Source organism: Zeugodacus cucurbitae, chromosome 4 (genome assembly GCF_028554725.1).
Source record: "Zeugodacus cucurbitae isolate PBARC_wt_2022May chromosome 4, idZeuCucr1.2, whole genome shotgun sequence".
NCBI lineage: Eukaryota > Metazoa > Arthropoda > Insecta > Diptera > Tephritidae > Zeugodacus > Zeugodacus cucurbitae.
Window position 1 is genome coordinate 37,421,264 of NC_071669.1, and position 19,462 is coordinate 37,440,725.

Genomic DNA, 19,462 nt, shown 5'->3' on the forward strand with positions numbered 1-19,462 from the left:
AAATAAAAATATTTGAAATTTTCTAAATTTATCGCAGTACTTACCACGACACATAGTACGTGAATCCAGCGATGGAGAACATCCACTCATTTATCTCTTGGAAATTGTTTTGTTCCTTGGCGTAGAGGAACCATAATCGTTGCATGTGGAATGGCAGCCAGCAAATGAAAAAGGTCACTACAACGGCGGCTGCAACAGACATTGGAGAACAAAGCACAATATTTTCAAATAATTACACTCTTGCTTACTTATACTTTACATGCAAAATGCTGGTATATTAAATTGTTTGCAATAACTTAAATATGGATACAGTGACGCATTTGAACCAAAAAACAAAAAAATGGCTTTATCCAGCCCCAAAAAGTATATGGTCAAGAAGAGCTATTTTTTGACTGGAAGATTTTCTAGTTGGCACACGAAACCGTTACAGATTACATCGCTGAAATAAGCGCTCTAATTCGGGAAGTGTAGTAAGAAGACTTCGAAAGTCGTAGAAAAAGTAATCCAAGGAAAGTATGAAATTCGGGCTAGAACTGAATAGTAATGTTGCAGAATACACCTTTAAATAAACTAAAAAATTGTTGCATACGAATCCTATAAAGGTACAGGAAGGTGTCGGAAACTTAAGTAACTGCAGATCTGAAACCTAGACTTCAAAATATGTGCAAATCTCTAATAAGTCATACTACAAAATTTCATCGAAAATGCCCATTTGGCTTCTAATAAACGGATATTGTTGACTATTTCGGTGCTTTGGCGACTTCGATAAAAGAGTACTTATCGGACCATTCTCGTATTATTATTACTATTCTTAATGATGACAATCAAACTACATAGTTCTCCTGATGTGTAGCATTCTACAAGCTACTAATCAAGCCAAATCATGAAATACAAGAGTTTGAAAGGCAACGAGATCTATAAATATTCAGCTGCAGAACATTCCTCATATCGTTGTCAGGGATATTGCTCATCTCCTCTTTTGAGTAATATTTTGCTATAACCTACACTAGAATTCTTTGTTTATCGGCTTACCAAACTCACGTGTCATTGTTCAGAAATTGCAATGTATGCTCGTTATTAGACGCTCTAACTTTCACACACATTCCGATCGATCCCTAAGATAAGAGCCCTCATTGCTCCGTAATGATATGAGAAGTTTGGCATTTCAATTTCGCAAACATAATTGCTCACTTGGTAACTGAACGCTCGGTAAATTGTACTGGTTTTCATAGTGAAAAGTTTTCCATTGCAAATTTGAAGTGTTGCTCTTAACATGAAATTCGAAATGGCTGCTGGTATTTTCAACGCACCGACCACCTGACACTTTCACTGCTAATAGCTCAGAGCTGCTGCTTTCTTACATACAATGTTTGTTCATTCCCTTCACACAGCTGCCGTACAACTTGTAATAAGTAGAATTTATAGTTTTGTTATGACCGGTCCGGGATGGTAAATTGTTATGTGATTAACGTAAGTGTAATAGCGTACTTAAGTCCATTTAAAATGTAACAAACAATATGCGGTGAAATTATACAAATGTTAATGTAAATAGTAATTACTAGTAATAGTAATTTTTGGCCGAAGCCAATCCCGACAGATTTATCGGCCAGTTTACAAAGAATCGTCTGAAGCGATGTCGATTTCCATTATTTTTTCAGAATATGGGTTTAGTAATTTGTATCTCGCGTTGCATAAGTGCGATTGGTATTTTCGATGATGCAGATCGAAGTGGCTGTCTCACCAGTTTACGAAAAACCTGGACGAACTATTGACGAAAAGTGATTCAGTAATGAAGACGTCAAGCGAAAATAGTCGCAGGAAAATCGCGGTGAGCCAGGGTAAAAGGTGGCTAAGCCAGGATTGATGGTAAGTTAGGTTTTGCTATATATTTGGTGGGTTTGGAATATAATGATTTTGTTTGAGCTACTCCCCTACAGCCAAACTTAATTTGAACATGTACTGTCAACAATGAAACCGTTTGAAGGAAACAATTGCTAAGAAGAATTGTGTTTCGTCAAGACAACGGCAGCCAGTCCAGTTTACTGATGTTCCAATTTCGATTTTTTGTACTCTCCCTCCCGCATGAATATCTTGCTTTTAATAAAACAAAGTTGGATTTACTTCTTATAGTATTACTACAAGGCAAATAGCATCAGTACATACCTTTCCTTAGTCTACAAGACTTTTTCAATTATACGAGTACTATATACACTAACTTGGCTCTAATGGAGACATTTCGGACTTTGGGCAATGAAACTAAGTTTGAAAGTGACTTAAAGATGATAAAGAAGACCAAAATATAATTACTTTGCTTGTATGAAAATTGATCAGAATAACGACAATTGCATTCTGGGTTTCTGTCTGTTCTTTCTCCCGTCCGTGTAGGAGATGACTTGAATAAAAAGTGAGAGATGTCTTAATCGAATATTTCTTGACACTCTGTGTCTGTTGGTCAATGGACGAAATCGGATTATTGCCACACCCACAAAAGCAATTTAACTGAAAAAATGTAAAGTGCTACAACTGAGTAACTATTTAAGCTATGTATGTATGTTATTGGCGTTGAACCGTTTAGCCGGTTATAACCGAATCGATGAGAGCGCGCCACTCCTCACTTTCCTTCGCAGTTCGGCGGCAGTTGGAGATTCCTAGTGTAACCAGGTCGCTCTCCGCCTGGTCCCTCTAATGGAGCGGAGTTCTTCCCCTTCCTCGGCTTCCTCCGGCGGGTACTGCATCGAACACTTTCATAGCTGGAGTGTTTTCGTCCATTCGGACAACATGACCTAGGCACCGTAGCCGCTTTCTTTTTTAATCGCTGAACTATTTCAATGTCGTCGTATAACTCGTACAGCTCATCGTTCCATCGTCTGCGGTGTTCGCCGTTGCCAGTGTTCTGAGGACCATAAATCTTGCGCAAAATTTTTGATGGCAGGAGATATTTAGTCTTGTTTTCATTCACCTCCATTCGCTTCGCCTCCTTATCCATGCGGGAAAATCAGAACAAATGGCGCGGTTGTTGCTTCCGATGATATCAATATCATCGGCGTACGCCAGCAGCTGTACACTCTTATAGAAGATTGTACCTTTTCTATTTAGCTTTGCAGCATGTATAATCTTTTCCAGCATCCAGTTAAAGAAGTCACACGATAGTGAGTCACCTTGTCTGAAACCTCGTCTCGGAGAGGTCCTTCCCAATCATGACGGGGCTTTACAAGGTCCGCTTTACTTTTAGTTATACAATTAGACTTTGGTATTGGGAATTATGGCAGGAACTATGATTTAGATGAAGTTGTCACCCTCTCTCCCAAATGGTAAAAAATTGAACTTAAAGTACAAAAATGAATTATCTCAAAATGAACGCCACAAAACGCCGATGTTTGTTTAAAGGAATTTAAAATTGAAATTATTTTATATTGCTTGCATTAAAATAACCTTCTAGGGGTCGGGGTGATTATAGGAGACGCGCACATCAGCGATTTAATTTTTTTCGCAGAATTCGTTTGAAGAATATGTATATACTCAATTCAGCAACTCAGTCGTATTTGCGCTTCATGATATATTAAGCAGTTTTATACAAACAAATGTACGGCTTATGTGCAATGTGTGTAGATAAACACAAATAATCTTGCACGACATTTTGCAAAGCATATTGTTGAGCTGGCCATTTATGCGAGCAAATCCGTATATTGAATGTGATAGAGACAGACGAAGTAAATTGATTTGAGATTAAAGAAAAAAGACAAGCAAACGCACGCATGTAAGTGTATATATGTACATATAATTCAATGGACCTTTATATGCGAAACTCGATGAAAGGCATCGAGAAAGAATATTACTACAATAGTACAGCAAAAAACAGTTTTCCTTGAATTAGAAATCCCGCAGAAGAGAGTGGAGTAACAAAACAGCGCGACGCATGAGAACGCAGAAATAACTCTGAATAGATTGCAGTGTTAGAGGCTTGCAAATAAGTTTCTTGAAGTGAATAAATGAATAGCAATTCGGATTAGGCTTGATTACATAACTCAGCCCAGTTGCTGGCGATTTCATAGGAATTTCAGAATTTGTATTTTTAAATGGCGTCATAGAAACTGGATTTATTTTATTTTAGAATTCATCGAGGCAAATTAATGGACAAAAGGCATGTAGTTTTTCTACATGCCTTATAAGGCAAACGAATAGGGATGATATCTTTTTGAAGAGACTACTGATTTTTTTCAAATTATACAGTTTCAAAGGCGCTAACTTAACGCAGTCGTCATATATATAGGTTAAGTATTTAGGTTTGGCTTCATAATTAAAGTGATTTTACTTGTGTACTAACTATGGGCTGTTGAGTACCGTTTTTCACTTTACTTTACGGTCCTATTTCTGCATACAAATCGCATTTCTATTTTACAAGCTTTTATTAGCAAATAAAAGGATAGAATAGACAATCGTCCAACGCTTGCACATGCTAGTAAACTATAGAGTCCATAAGAATGATATATGTATTCACATATATATTATTTATCCAAGTAAGTGTGCATACTTTATACTCGTAAGCAGCTCTTCTTCGTCTGTTAACCGCAAATAGAACGGCGGTTGGCAATAAAATGTTTCTGCAAGACCTTGAGACTTGTTGGTTGTTGTTCGTAGTTTCAATTTGGGTCTAGCCCGACAAAAGAAATGTATGTGTATGTGATATTTTTGTTTGTGTGAATAGAACACGAATTTCTGCGAATGTTTATTTAGGAAAAGTCTGCAGAACAGGATGGACAGCTACCAAAGATTATGTAGGTTATCCCGGCGAGTATTAAAGACTAAGAAGAAAGCAAGATATAAAATAGACACAAACTGAGCATAGAATACAGAACACCCGTATTCATAACACATATTTACATTAGACAGAAACAGAAGACTCGTTAAAAGATTTCGAAAAATTTATTTTGTATGGAGCGAAAAAATCAGTCTTCTTTAGTAAGTTTAAAAACAAAAGCAATCAGAAATAAAAAAAATATATCGAAATAAAACCTGAAGTAAATAGTAATTCTGAGATATAGCAACTATACGACAGTCGAGTGTTGTACAGTGTAATTATTGAAATCAGCATATTCCTTCCCCTAATCTCGATCACTCATGAGGATTTCCTTTTTTCCTGATGAGTTTTTACTGTTTTTTTAATATGTGTCAATATGTGAGATATCCTACGGAATGGGCTTGACTGGGATTTAAATTAAAAAACTATTCTTTTTTGGCTTAAAGAATATTTTATATAATATTTATTTCTGCTCCTCAAACATTACGCTATTATTTGTCATGGCAAATGTGCCTCATTAGGAAGCTCAGGAGGAAACAAAGCCTCTTTAGCCTATATATCCGTAAATGTGTCCTTTCTCTTCCCCTGGCATAACCGACGTGAAATGCATACCATTTTAGACAGCGAGCTACATTCAAAGTAAAAATAGTTCAAGGACAATTTAGCATTAGTTAGAAACACCTCCAACGGAATTTGAACACAACTTTAAGCCACAGACACCGCGATATCCAAATGTAAATAAAACTGTCTCATGCAGGCTTCTTTTTACGAGGACATTACACTCACACACACACGTACATACATACACAGTCAATTGTGTACCAATATATGTATGTAAGTGCTGTGGCAGACGCACTTGTAGCACAGTGAGTTGAGCTGAAGTGCCACTCAGTAGCTTTTTCTACTGCAAACATGTTCTATGGGCATTTAAGATTGCTTAGCGAAAACCCCCAAGCACTCATACCACATACCGCTGTATAAAGGCGTCATTGTGCAGAAGCCTCCTCTGTTGGGTTGAACGTACCATTTTCGTGCTTGTTACAAGGTGTATCTGCATGGGTTTTATGTATATGTATAAAGCGCAAAAGTACATATGTTTTTTCATATAAGTATACGAAATGAATGCGATCAGAAATGAGTAAATAAGAAGTTTTTGATAGAAAGGGAAAGCCACCATACCTTTTGAGCTCTTCTCGTAAGCCATAGTGCCACATGTACGCACAGGGTTTAATGAATATAAGTTTGTTCGCCTAATGGTTATTTATAAGATCATTAAATATTCGAGTTACTTAAGATATAGAAAAATGTTCGGGATGATGAGGTAAATTGATTAAGCCGTTCCTGGCCATCTGTCTGTAATGGCTATTTAAGTAGCTACCTCTACACATATGTAGTATATTTACTTTATTGAGAATGTATCTTTAGTAGATATCTCTTGCCAGAATGTTGCTAAGAAGCGCTGGTCGACCAAACGAACTGTGAGAAGGGCTAACGAGAGAGCGACATTCTATGTATGGTTTGGGGACTAACCTTGAATATTGCAACACATAATGTGGGAAGAATAAGTACTTGGCGCTGAACACTGGAGAATTAGTATTAGTGTATGCTTAACGGAGTATGGTAGAACGGTTCAGTTCTGGTTAAAGTACTACTAATTCAGGTTACAAGGTTTCCTTCTTAAAAAATAGATATATAAATACAATATATTATTCAAAAATTAATGGAATAACTACCCACACCGAACAAGACAAGACAAAAACGCATGTTCGCTCGGTGTGAATTAGAGCAAAGTACGTTTTTGTGTCTTTTAGTCAAAGACGTTTTTGACTAATCCGATGTGGATTGAGCCTAAGATGGAATCTTGCAGTTCTACGATAATTACTGCTTATAGAACATAAATTTCCTTTAATTTCAGATTTTGTGTGTACCTGTTATTAGGTAAATATGAGTATTAGATAAATGTTAAATATCTACATATATTATTTTATATCTACAGTACAAACTCGATTAACCGGACTAATTGTTGTCGATAGGCATTCGGATGATCGAATGTATGAAGAAAAACAAATAGATATCAACGAAAATCAATTTTTGTTAAGAAATGAACACTAACTTATGTATGTATGTACATATTTTTTTAGATTACATTACTCGTGTTGATCAGTGTACCAAACTCATTCAAGTTTATTTTCATAGTGTCCATAAATTGACGGCACATATAAGTGTAGAAATACTATGAGTTTTTTTTTTGTTTGGTGGAAATGAGTCTTAGTCATTTTTGATATTAGTATTAGTACTCATTTGCACGAATTTGTTTGGCTCATGAGTTAGTGCACTAATTTCATTAGTACTCAATGCAGATCTCTGGAACAAATAAATTGGTCGCGGTTGGTAGTCCGGATAATCGCGAATCCGTATAACTGAGGGCCGGATAAACGAGTTTCTACTGTATTTTGGAAAATATTTTCCGTTTTTCACAAATCGAATTTGTATGAACTTTGATTAATGTCTTAATAGCTTGAAATACCATGCAGGAAAACGTTTGTCGGGTCCGCTATTATACTAGCTATTTCCTGAAACATAATCACTTCTAGTTCTATTTTTTAGATTTTTATAACGCCTAAAGCTTTTACGGCGTTTTTCATTTTACTTGTAAACATTTTGCCTTTATTATTTCCCTCGGAGATACCCAGGTAATAAAATGATAAGCAGAACTTGTTTGACTTACCCAACATCCGTATTACAGCTTTGCGTGACTGCTGATGCCGAGATTCCCGATGCATGGATCCTTGTTGAACGCCTGGAGAAAGGTAAAAATTAAAGCAAGAATTAATATGAAGATGCATTTGGTAGTGGAGAAGATTAAGAGAAGCCTTTAAGCAAATCTACCAAGTTTGGGTACTAACCTAGTTAAGCTACTTACAGGGAATATTTAGGTAATTTAGGCATAATTATTAACGGTAAGGGTACTATGCGTACTAATCTTGACATAACAACTTATTTACATGTCCATCAACTTACCATGCCTAAGGTATAACAGACACACCAAGTTCATCAAATTAAAATATTGAAGCTTTTAAGCTCTGACTCACCCAGCTGCAGGGTCGTGCTGAAGCGTATCTGTGCGCCCATCTTTCCATACAAGATGATTATCAGCAGCATCGGTATGACGAAGAACAGGCAGAAGGAAAGCTCGAATAGTGGAAACTCATCAGGGTAATGAGACATGCTGCAGAACGCGGACTCCGGTATTGTCGCCTCAGCTTTTTGAAACGAAAAGAAAGAAATTAAAAACCGAAAAATGTGAAAACGCTGGCACATACACGCTCAACAGTTTTTGATATAATTAAGAGAGTAAGCTGTGTATAATATTTGTAATTGAATTGAAATTCTCCAATTAACCGAAAACCTGTGATGAAAATGAAAAGCGGCTTAACACAAATAAATTGTGAAAATATTTGTGAATTGCTGCGACTGCCAGTGTAGTGTGAATGCTCTATATATTTCACAAACGAATAATTGATATGCTTACTTAAGGGATAATTCAAGTACTGAATATCTGTGAGCAGTCCGAACGGAATGGCGCCTAGCAAGCTGACTGTCCAGAGCGCGGCGATGATGCGGACTGCGCGCTTGAAGCCGCTCATCGCGGTCAGATGCAGGGGGTGGCAAATGGCGAGGAAGCGCTCCATGGAGAAAGCGACGATTGTGAGTACGGAGACGTACGTCGAGCTGCGGATTGAAATGCAATAACAATTACAATAATAATGAAAATAATAATTATATCGATAGTGAGAGCATTTCACAGAGGCAATACAACGAATGAGATGATAATTTTTTTTTAATATTTCTTGTAATAATTGAAATGCTGGATGTGATGCCGTTGGTGGGCATTTAGCATTCATCATTAATTATTAATAATGTTTTATTAATAATATCAAAGGGGGGTACTTACGCTTCTGAAATGAATGCGCGTATCTTGCAGAAGGGCAGTCCGAATAGGTAGGGATATTGGTGCCAGTAAAGGAATATTTCCGCGGGCAAACCTGTATACAAAAAAAAAGAAAAAATCATGATATATTAAATTTAACAATGATTAAAGTTCGATAAATGAATAAATCAAGCCAAAGTGCTCCCCTGTGTGCCTTTACGCACTTTCAATTTAAATAAAACCCAACATTTTATAACTTCAGCTGTTTTGCAAATCTCGTATGTATTTGCATTGTGAAAAGTTTTCACATAAATTATGCGCGCTTTGGCTTTGCCAACATAATTCAATAAACTAAATCAATAAAAAAAATGTGCATTTTCAACGGTCACGGCGGGTCAATGTTGCAAGCACATAAATCTCGCGCTGAGCAATTGACAAATTGCGCTTAAAATTTATGCAGAATACACTTTCAACAAAAAATAATAATAAAAGTTACAGGTCTCCAGACTGCTAAGTGGACTAAAAATTTAACCAATCGAAACCTTAAAGTTAAAGGCATGTTCATATCAGATTTCGGGGAGGCGTATGAAAAAGGCCTCCTTTGTAATATTTATTTATTTATGCTACAATATATGAAAAGCTTTAAAGCTGAAAATCCAAATAAATAGTAGATGTGACTGCTTTATAGTTTTTTGATGCATTTAAAATGATAGAGGTATTGCACATATATGCGATGTGCCTGAATTGCACTGGATAATTGGTTCTTAATCAACGACTCCGAGAACCTCCAAATAACAAGTTTCAACCAAATCCGATGAATTATTCAAAAAAGGGTCAAAACCTGATTCAGCATCCCCAAAAACATTATGACAGTGAAAAATCGTCCTGTTTTATCCATTTCTAATAGAATACACTTTTTAAAATTTTTATAGCCAACTATTAGAAGAGATTACAGTTAATCAGTCGTTGGCTTGCCGTTTCTTCACACCACAACCGTAGGCACTTGTTCTATTAGATATAATAAAAGTAAACCTTGAATATGCTGAAATTACAGACGACAATACATGAAACGGAAAGTAGCGCAAGTTAGCAAAATTTGCCGTAAAAGTCTATGTATTTGTATTCGCTGCTGAGTAGGAAGATGTGTGTGTACATGAGTGTATTTTAAAAGAACAAGTTCAAGCTTTTATAGTCTACTTTGAACATTTTTATTTTTCGCCTTGTGGCAACATTTGCAAGCGTTTTCTTTTGACGACTACAGTTACAGCTATGTACTTTTAACGGTGCTCACGGGTGTACTCCCGGCAGTGAAATCAACTAGTTACAGCTAGTACATATGAACCGATAATCCGACTAGTCGGTTGACTATCATCTTTCCGTATAAATAACTGGTTTTTGACATGTTGATATATTATGAGATGGCGATTATTAGATTATATAAGTCCTCCTTAATTAAAAGTAGAAACATAATCTTTAGTTCCATACCTACACCCACTTCTTCTTTCTTAAAAACTTTAATAACTTTATAAATTCCTCACTAGATCCTAGATATTTTTTCTACTGGTCTGATGTTTCACTGCAGGGTATGTTCGTTCGCAGCAGATATAAACGTACATATATACGTATATATACGCATATGTACATGTAAGACAACATAAGTGTTTATCCTTTATCTTAGCAGAATTTTACGATTTCTTTATGTCTTCTGTATCGCGCCTTAGCAAAAATACCGCTTGTTTACAACAACAACAACGTATTCATATCTACCATTTTAAACCGTACACTTACATATGGTCCATGTCGTATGTGTTTATAGTACATGAATATTAATCCTTAAGTTTCATAACTCAAAATCGTTTTTTATATAAGCACTTCTGTGATTCTCTTTGAAGCTTTCAAAAATTCATGAAAAGGTCTTCAAGATACTTTTTTTTTTGGTATAATTAGCTCCTTACTTTTGAAAACTTTTCACATGTACCTTCCATAATCTTTTGGCGTTCTCTCGCAATTCTTCCAAACTGAATTTAAAATTCTTTCATTTGCAGTTTTGAGTTATGCACTCTAAGGTCACCCTTTGCATTTGGAATGTGTGTGGAGTTCACAAGAAATGCTAAAAGAGTAAATAATGTCGACTGACGCCGGTGGAAGCGTATGCAGCGTCGAAAGGTAGACGGATAATCTGTCGCTAGTCATTATCAAGGCTTCATAAAGAGCATTTACACACAGGTAAGAAAAAAAACAGAACAGAAACAGTTAATCAGTTTCAACCAAATTAGTATACGTTAACTGCTCCAACAGCAAATGGGAGAAAAAAATATATTTTTGGAATCTTTAACACTTGAAATTCCCTTTTAAATATAGAAATAGTCGCTTAATATACGTATTATAATATTTTTAAATAAATACATTTCTGTGTAAATATATGTATGTTTACAATTAGGAAATTGGGACAATTTATAATATCCTAAAATACTATGGAAATATGAAGTGGGCCTACTAAGTTTTTTGTACATATCTCGTAAACTACTTAAGCTATATCAACCAAACTTTCTAGAATCGTTTCTTTTAGGTACTACCTTATACAGTCCAAAAATGGAGGAAATCGGATTATAACCACGCCCATCTCCCATACAAAGGCTTTGTTGAAAACCACTAAAAATACTTTAATTCAGTAAGGTAAAACACCAGAAACTTAAATTTCATTATAAAGAAGGTGCAGAAGGGCTCCACCCAAATTGGTATACAAAATTTTAAGTGGGTTTGGCTCTTCCCACTTATGGGCCAAAAACCATATCTCCGAAACTACTCGACCAAGATCAAAAAAAAATGGTTTATAATATTATCCTTACATCCCAATGATATGTTGCGAAAATTGGCCAAATCGGTTCACAACCACGCCTACTTATACCAGAACTTTGAAATCGATCTGATTAGTTTACTTTACATGATATAAAGTTGGCACTAATGAACATATCGGAAAAGAACTTTGCATAAATACTGCATTTATAGTGTGACAGTCCCTTTCTAAAAATTGTCGAAATCGGACCATAGGTTTTCAAGGCCCCTATATATCGTACATGAGGACCTCGGTTCTTCTCATATAATATTAGGGTATTAGACTTTCAATGGACTTTATACCATATATATGACGAATATGTAATATAATAAAATTAAATAAATAAATTGCGAGAGTATAACATGTTCGGTCACAACCGAGCTTAGCCCTTCCTTACTTGTTAAAAGCAACACTTTGTTTTCTGTGACTTTAAACTACTTTACTCACTCACGATAATTTCTAGCACCTGTAATCACAATCAACTTAATTTCATGGCAAAGCAATTAAAGCGTAATTACTCGGTTGCTTCAGACTGAGGTAAGAACATAAGTGTGCAAGTGTAGTACCTTTATTGAAATTTATCGCCTTTAGGAAGTGTCAACCTTTGTGAATTTCCTTCTTGGCTTACATTCCTAGGCAATCGCTGACGCCAAGATAATTTTCATTTCGCAAATTTAACTTCCGTAATGGCACCTTCGTGAGCAGGCAAATTATAATTTGTCTAAAAGGTCGTTATCTAACACTATAAATAAGAGCCAAAAATGTACTTTCCAAGTGTTGATGTGAGCTTTGGGAGACTGATAATTTTGTAGACTTTTTTTGATAATACACAAGACCAAATGAGTTTTTTAAAGCAATTTTAAACCACGAACTCTTTGTGGGGTCGACTGAAATTTGAACAGTTACACGTACCAAAATGCATGATACCAGTGTGCTGAATCGCGGTCTCTAAACCCGTCACGGATCTACTTGCCGCAATTTGTCTTGATTTTAAATGCACGCCGGAGTGAATGCATTTACAGCACTTCCTTTCAGCACATATATAGACGCTGTAATTGTAAATACTTAGATAATTGTGAGTTCGTGGGAAACGTGCAGCCACGAACTTCTTGTGGTAGGGTTGCATAATTATTTCGTTCGTTCTTTGTCTGAATTATATGCATTTGTGCGTGTGCGTGTAAGTGTAAGTGCCGAATGTGTGAAATGATATGCGAAGGTGTTGTGCGTGTGTGTTTCTGCTGTCTCCAAAGAACACAATTCATGGCAACAACGCCTATTATTATGTTATGCTAATTTTATTATTTTGCCCCAGTGTTGTGGCGCTGTTGTTTATTTGTTTGTTTTGTCAGTTGGGTTAATTGTATTGTCTCTATATTTGCATAAATTGCTTAAATATATGCGTGCTGCAATTTAAATTCAAATAATACACATTACAGACAAATTTAATCAGTAATATTTGATTGTTTTGTTTTGTTAGTGTTTTTGTTGTCTGCCGCGTTCACTCGTACGACTTAGCTTTTCATATTTGAATGTCTTCATCTTCTGCTGCTCATTAGCACTCTAATATAGTATATTAAAGTCTATGAAAAGCTTCAAGTGAATTGCTTATTTCGTTTCTTTAAAATCAAATAAAATCCACAAAAGCACTCATACTCCATTTGACTATCGCTTAGCAGCAAATTTCGAGTGTGATTTGATAAAATCGGGACTGAAATGACAACCCGCCGCTCTTTTCATCTGTTAACAAACATCGATTATAATTTATTGTTTTCTATTGTAAGCAGAAAATCTATCTATCCCAAAACGTAATAGGTAAGCAAAGACTAGGACAACTTTGTATTGAATTAAAATACTTAATTTTTAAATCGGGAATGTCTAGAATACAGATATTTTGAAGTATTTTGAAGTAATAACGGAAAATTCATAAAAAAACGTAAAATTACGCGGGACTAAGTTTAAATACTATGCATCGAGTTTTATTTTCTGACTTAATATAACGAATATAAAGAGAATAAAAAATTTAGTATTTTGTTGGTCTACCTCCTGCTGCAATAACTACTTTTAGACGGCGTGGTGTAAATAGAACCATATTTTGTATGTGCGAAGGCGCAATATCAGACCACTCCTTTTTCAGAGCTTCTTTAAAGAATTATTTGCTAGTTGAAGACGCATTTTAAATTTTCCTTGCCATTGGCTCCTAAAAATGCTCAAGCATCAACCCGTTTGATGATTGTGGCAGACTATAGAGCTGACGAGAATCATAATACATAATACAACAGCCATTCCTTCACAAAGCCCGTCGTATTCTTAGGGTCGTCGTCTTCTTGGATTATCCAAGAACTTTCGACATCCAAGCAATCCGTCTTCATATGTTATTCTAAAATACTTTTATAAACATATTTGTTCATTATTACCATCCTATCGCTCCCCAAACCTTGACGCTACCTCCACCACGTTTAACGGTTATTATTAAAGTTTGGGTTTGATATGCTGTTCCTGATTACACGCCACATTGTTGCGTAACCATGGTTTCCGAATATCTTGATTTTGGATTCATTAGTAATCAAGACTCTTCTCCAAAAGGATTCATTCATATCTTTGTTCGCAAATTTAAGTCCCAGTTTCTTATTTTTCTCATATATGAGAGAAGCTCGTGCTATAGTTTTTGGCTGTACACTTTTGCCATGTTACAGCGATGCTATTGGCTATCTTTGTAGCACTTCTCTTTGAATTTTTTGTCACTTCATTGATGATAAAATTAACATGTCGCCAAGAAAGCTTTCTTGGGCGCCCGTTTTTGGCCTTTGAGCGTTTTATAATTTCGTACAATATTTTACATACTTTCACAAGATAGATTAACATATTTTCTATATCTCGGAAAGATTTTATTTAACAAAATGTTTAAATTTTTAACATGGTATGGGACCACCACATTCTACCTGTTTTCTTTTATCATTTTTTTTAATTTTTTGTTCACTGTTCGTTTCGAAAATTGCTAAATGATTTTTTTTTTTTCATTAATTAATCCTCTTATTTAGAATAGTTATATTAACAGCTTGTTCGTTCCGAGCCTTAGCTGTCAGTCACAATCAAGAAAACAATTAATTTCCAAGCGCTTATTCATTATTGACTCAGTTGAACCATTTTAACTTTTAACCACTTCATTCATAAATTCATAAGCAGCAGTGATAGCAGCTGAGTTATATTGTATTTATATGATTTCCTGTATAAAAAAGGTTGAAATTGGGGTTTTATTAATCCTTCCACTTACCAAAGAGCAGATAAATTAAATCCGAGACTGCCAGGCTGAATAAGTAGTAGTTGGTGGCCGTGTGCATTGTTGGATGGCGTATGATAACTACACAAACCAGTATGTTGCCCAGCATGCCGGTTATGAAAATTCCACTGAAAATTATCGTGAACTGAAAGTAAAAGAGTAGAGAAAACAAAAGTATTCTCCAATTACTCCCATTGTATATAAGCATATATTTAACATAATACATGAAGGCAATCGTAAGTTATAATTATTATTTATGTATTACAAAGCATTAGAAACATTAGCAGCACTTTCAGGCAAATAAGTAGACCGAAAACCACCTCAATTTATGTTTCGCCTTCATAGGCCTTCCTTATACATACCAATATATACAGCGTAAACAGCTTACATACATTTAACTTAAAGCATTAATAGCTGTGCATTACGTAAGCCTAACGTTGCTGTAATATTAGCATAAGTCTATAGTTTTAGAAATTTCAACAACAAGCATTTGCTGCTTCCTATGTCCTACCCTACCATTAGTCTGCCATGGCAGACGCAATAATGGCTCCCAGCGGAATAGAAAGATAAAGCACACCGAAAGAAAGACCAGGAAGCAATTTCTACTCGCATAAGCATTTAAAACATGCAAAAAGGCATTCAAAAGGATTCATTATGGTTTTACAAGTAGATAATTATGCATTTAATAATGCTTATTATTATCACGACGGAGAATGGGCTATATGGCGCCGTTGACCTTGATTTGACCGCAAAATGGTTTGCTGCTGCATTTCGTAATTCAGTTTTGGATTTTTAAAGCATATTGTAAACGTTAAAAATGGAAATAAAGGTTAAACTCTACTTTGTCACTCCGAAAATGTAAATGAACTCACTCTTAAATGAAGCTAGACAAGCTAATAGAGTTTCTTTATGCTGTAAATTGTCTCATATATTCTAAAAGAGCAATTTACACAAAATACTAAACTTTTCTCTGTAACACTAACTTACTTAAATATTGCTTTATTTCTAACTAATGCTATATAAAAAAGAATAATCTAAAAGACAAACTCTATTAAACAATTTTTGAGACAACTCTTCAACATCGTGCATTCTCAACATATTTTGACAATCTCCAAAAGTCAAGCTCAATTCTTGGTATTTTAACCAAACAAACATTGCGACAGTCACTTAACTCAATACCTTCGAGTAATCATTATATGCACAGGGAATGTATAGGCACAGGAATTTATAAGAAATGAAATACACAATAAAATCAAATTTGAATGAAGCTTCCGCTCAAAATCTAAATTAACATGTATCTACATTTTATTTAAAAATTATGATATACAAACATTTGTATTGTTCCTACAAGAATTGTTATTGTCAGCATGCAATACATTTCCTTTGAAATATGTTCCGCAGTTATTTGTGCTTCAAATAAAATCTCACATTCTCATTATGCCGATTGCATAAATTTTAGTAGTTATGGCAATGCCATTTATCATTGCCTCCTGCGATTATTAGGAGTATCATTATGAAGAATAAGGCGATGAGAATCATACTCTTCTTTGTTTAGTTTATGCGACCGATTATAATCGTTTGATACACAATTTTAATAAAAATTCGAATTTGAAAATGTTAACTCACTGGTTTTTTGAAGCCTTCAGACGTTCCTAACGAACTTTATTTCTTTTGTTTTTTCAATAAAAAATTTTCAAAAACGTTTGATATTTTGGAAGATGTATGTATATATTATTAAATTTCATAGGACAACGTATTGATGGAAACAATTAAAAAGTGTTTTTGTGTGAGTGCAATTTCGGCCCATATCGGCTTTAATAAAACTTTTAATGAAATTCAACAAAGTCAGTATTCGGAGGGAAGACTTAAATTAATTATGTGCGCACGATACGGGTCAAATTAAATTTGTTTTATAAATGTCATATACAACAAGTAAGGAAAGGCTAAGTTCGGGGGCAACCGAACATTTTATACTCTCGCAGTTTATTGATGTAATTTTATTCAGATAACACACAATGTGACCCATATATTCGGCATAAAGTCCGTGTTATCAGGGTGTCAAGAAAATATTATGTACCGAATTTCATTGAAATTGGTCGAGTAGTTCCTGAGGTAATGTTTTTGACCTATAAGTGGGTGATGCCACGTCCATTTTCCATTTTTTTTTAAATTCGGAATGCAGCTCCCTTCTGTCATTTCTTTTGTAAAGTTTGGTGTTTCTGACGTTTTCCGTTAGTGAGTTAACGCACTTTTAGTCATTTTTAATCTAACCATCGTATTTCAACTGTTTTCATAGCATGTGATGGGGCACGTAAGGGAAACGACTGCAGAAAGTTTGGTTTCTATAGCTTTACTGGCTTTCGAGATATATACAAATAACCGATTTGGGGGCGGGGCCACGCGCACTTCCCCAAAAATTTACAGCCAAATATAGTGCGATCCTTTAAATTTTAATTTTATACATTGGCCAAAATTATCGTAACTACGATAGGTTGAGTGCACGCGCAATTTTAGCTGTCAAAAATCCCGATGTTGATGACATAAACTATACGATTCAAGTAAACTTCCGTGAGATTTGTGTTGAAAATGAAGACAAAGCCGTGAATTATCCAGTTGAATTTCTAAATTCTTTGGATTTGCCTGTACATTTACGCACCGGAACGGAAAACAAAAATTGTTGTTTATCAAGCTGCGTTACATTGAAAAAAAATTGAGAAAATCGCAAATAAATATTTTCAAAACAATATAAATTCAAATTTGTTTTCTACCATAAATACATATGTATGTACACAACCGAATTATGTAAAAAATGAAATATATAAATAAAATGATCAAGAACGGTTGTGCGAGGTTTCACTGTGTATAACGGAAGACCATAAAATTGGTCTTGTCCTTAAGAATATGACAAAAGAACTGAATTTACTTTATGCTAGCAACAATAGAAAAAATTTGTATCTGAATGTGGACAAAGAAATCAAACAGATTGAAAATATACTATATTTTACCTTTGTTTAAACCGACTTTGTTATAATTAAAATAATTTACAATTATTCTCATTGTTAATGCTTAACTCATATCGTATAACTCATTCGTCAAGATATTTAAATTTCGAATATTTGGCAGATAATATTGAGTAATAAGAGTGAACACAGAGTAGAAAAGAGTGTGCGAAGTCATTAAAATTGTATGCATTTTCTTCTGAAATATCTGTTTTCGTTGTATACAAGCTTGGCAAACATTATGGACATATTCTGCGTAATTATCTTACTGAGTGTTTACGTATTTACGGCATAGTATTTTTTTTTTATAAATGTTTAAATTTCAGAAACAGACTATAGTCCTGTGTTTCTATTTATTGATATATATGTACATATACAGCGCCGGTATAAAAATAAGAACAGTAGCAAAAATATATAAAAAGTCCCAACCAATGAAAAACAATCAAACAATTTTTTATTATAATTTATAGGATCAGTTTGATAAGTGGTGATCTTTGAGGCGTAGTTAAGTAACCAACTATTTGCATATATTTCGGAATTATGATGAAATTTGAACAAACATATAAGTTGAAATACAAATACCATGAAAAAAAAAGAATTTTAGAATTTGCTTCATCATGTTTCCTGCAGGTGTCCTCTGAGCTTTTAATAATGCGTAAATATGTTCATGGATACAAGATAAACTTATTCCCGAAACTTACTAAATAACCGAAACCTAATCAAAAATATCGTTCATTGAAAATCTTTAAAAATAGTTTTTTTGGCAATAAGGAATCCAAATTTATTTATAATTCAACTGAAGAGAAAATGTTCAAAAAATTTATATTTCTGTTTGGAGTAGCCATTCGGAAGCATGATTTGCAACTGGAGTTGGATATGCAATATCGGTGAAAACCATGTGTTCGTTAAATATTTCAGGTTCGTAACCGGTTTGCCTTATTTCAAATTTTTCGGCACATCTTATGTTTAAATAGGACTTTTCAAGTTTGAATGTTCTTCTCAATTCAATTATTTCAAAATCAATCATTTTATTTAGACTCAAGTCTTATTGTTCCGAAATGAATACAGTATTCATGCGGAGGCGGAATGCGTCCATTGTAGACCAGCTTTATGGGGCGGACTCATGCGACTTGAGAGCAACTGAATATATTTGTGCATTTCACGCCGTTAAAGTGGTGTTTCCATGTATTTGCACTTCAACGCTTTGATAACTGGCGAAGGATATGCAGTTAGTGTACAACAACAAGCATACAGTTATGCGCAAATTACATTTGTAGTTATAGTCTTTATGTATGTTTGTAGTTAAAAGCAAGAGCAAGACGTCGCGTGGACATATGTATGTCTATAAGCAGCAGTCGTTGGGTACAATCAGAATTTCGAAATATTAAAATATTTCAAGTCTACAAGGCCATACGAAAATTAATATAAATTGCTCCCCTTATCGGCCATGAGCAGCAACAAAAAGCAAACAGTATTTACTAAGAACACAAAGCATATTTCCTTTCCATGTTATATAAGTATAGATATGTATAACTATAACAAGTATCTTTAATGTGGAGCGCATTTAAGTTTTAACTACTTATTTTTGTTGCAGTGCTCTCTTTTCTCTTTACGGTCATTG

At 34.7% G+C, this 19,462-nt stretch overlaps 1 protein-coding gene across 7 annotated transcripts in view; it reads right to left on the reverse strand.

Annotated features, from left to right (window-relative positions):
- Nucleotides 1–19,462, reverse strand: part of LOC105211582 (neuropeptides capa receptor) — a 49,088-nt gene that overhangs the window by 18,140 nt on the left and 11,486 nt on the right. For all 7 annotated transcript variants that reach the window (XR_851679.3, XR_003752254.2, XM_054228973.1 and 4 more), the window contains exons 3-8: nucleotides 14,837–14,987; nucleotides 8,754–8,844; nucleotides 8,331–8,530; nucleotides 7,891–8,061; nucleotides 7,527–7,598; nucleotides 45–189 (exon numbers count right to left, since the gene is read on the reverse strand). Coding sequence is in view for 5 of the 7 variants with exons in the window: in XM_054228973.1 (XP_054084948.1) it covers nucleotides 45–189; nucleotides 7,527–7,598; nucleotides 7,891–8,061; nucleotides 8,331–8,530; nucleotides 8,754–8,844; nucleotides 14,837–14,987 (830 nt within the window). In the remaining 2 variants the exon portion in view is untranslated. The remainder of the gene's footprint in view (nucleotides 1–44; nucleotides 190–7,526; nucleotides 7,599–7,890; nucleotides 8,062–8,330; nucleotides 8,531–8,753; nucleotides 8,845–14,836; nucleotides 14,988–19,462) is intronic.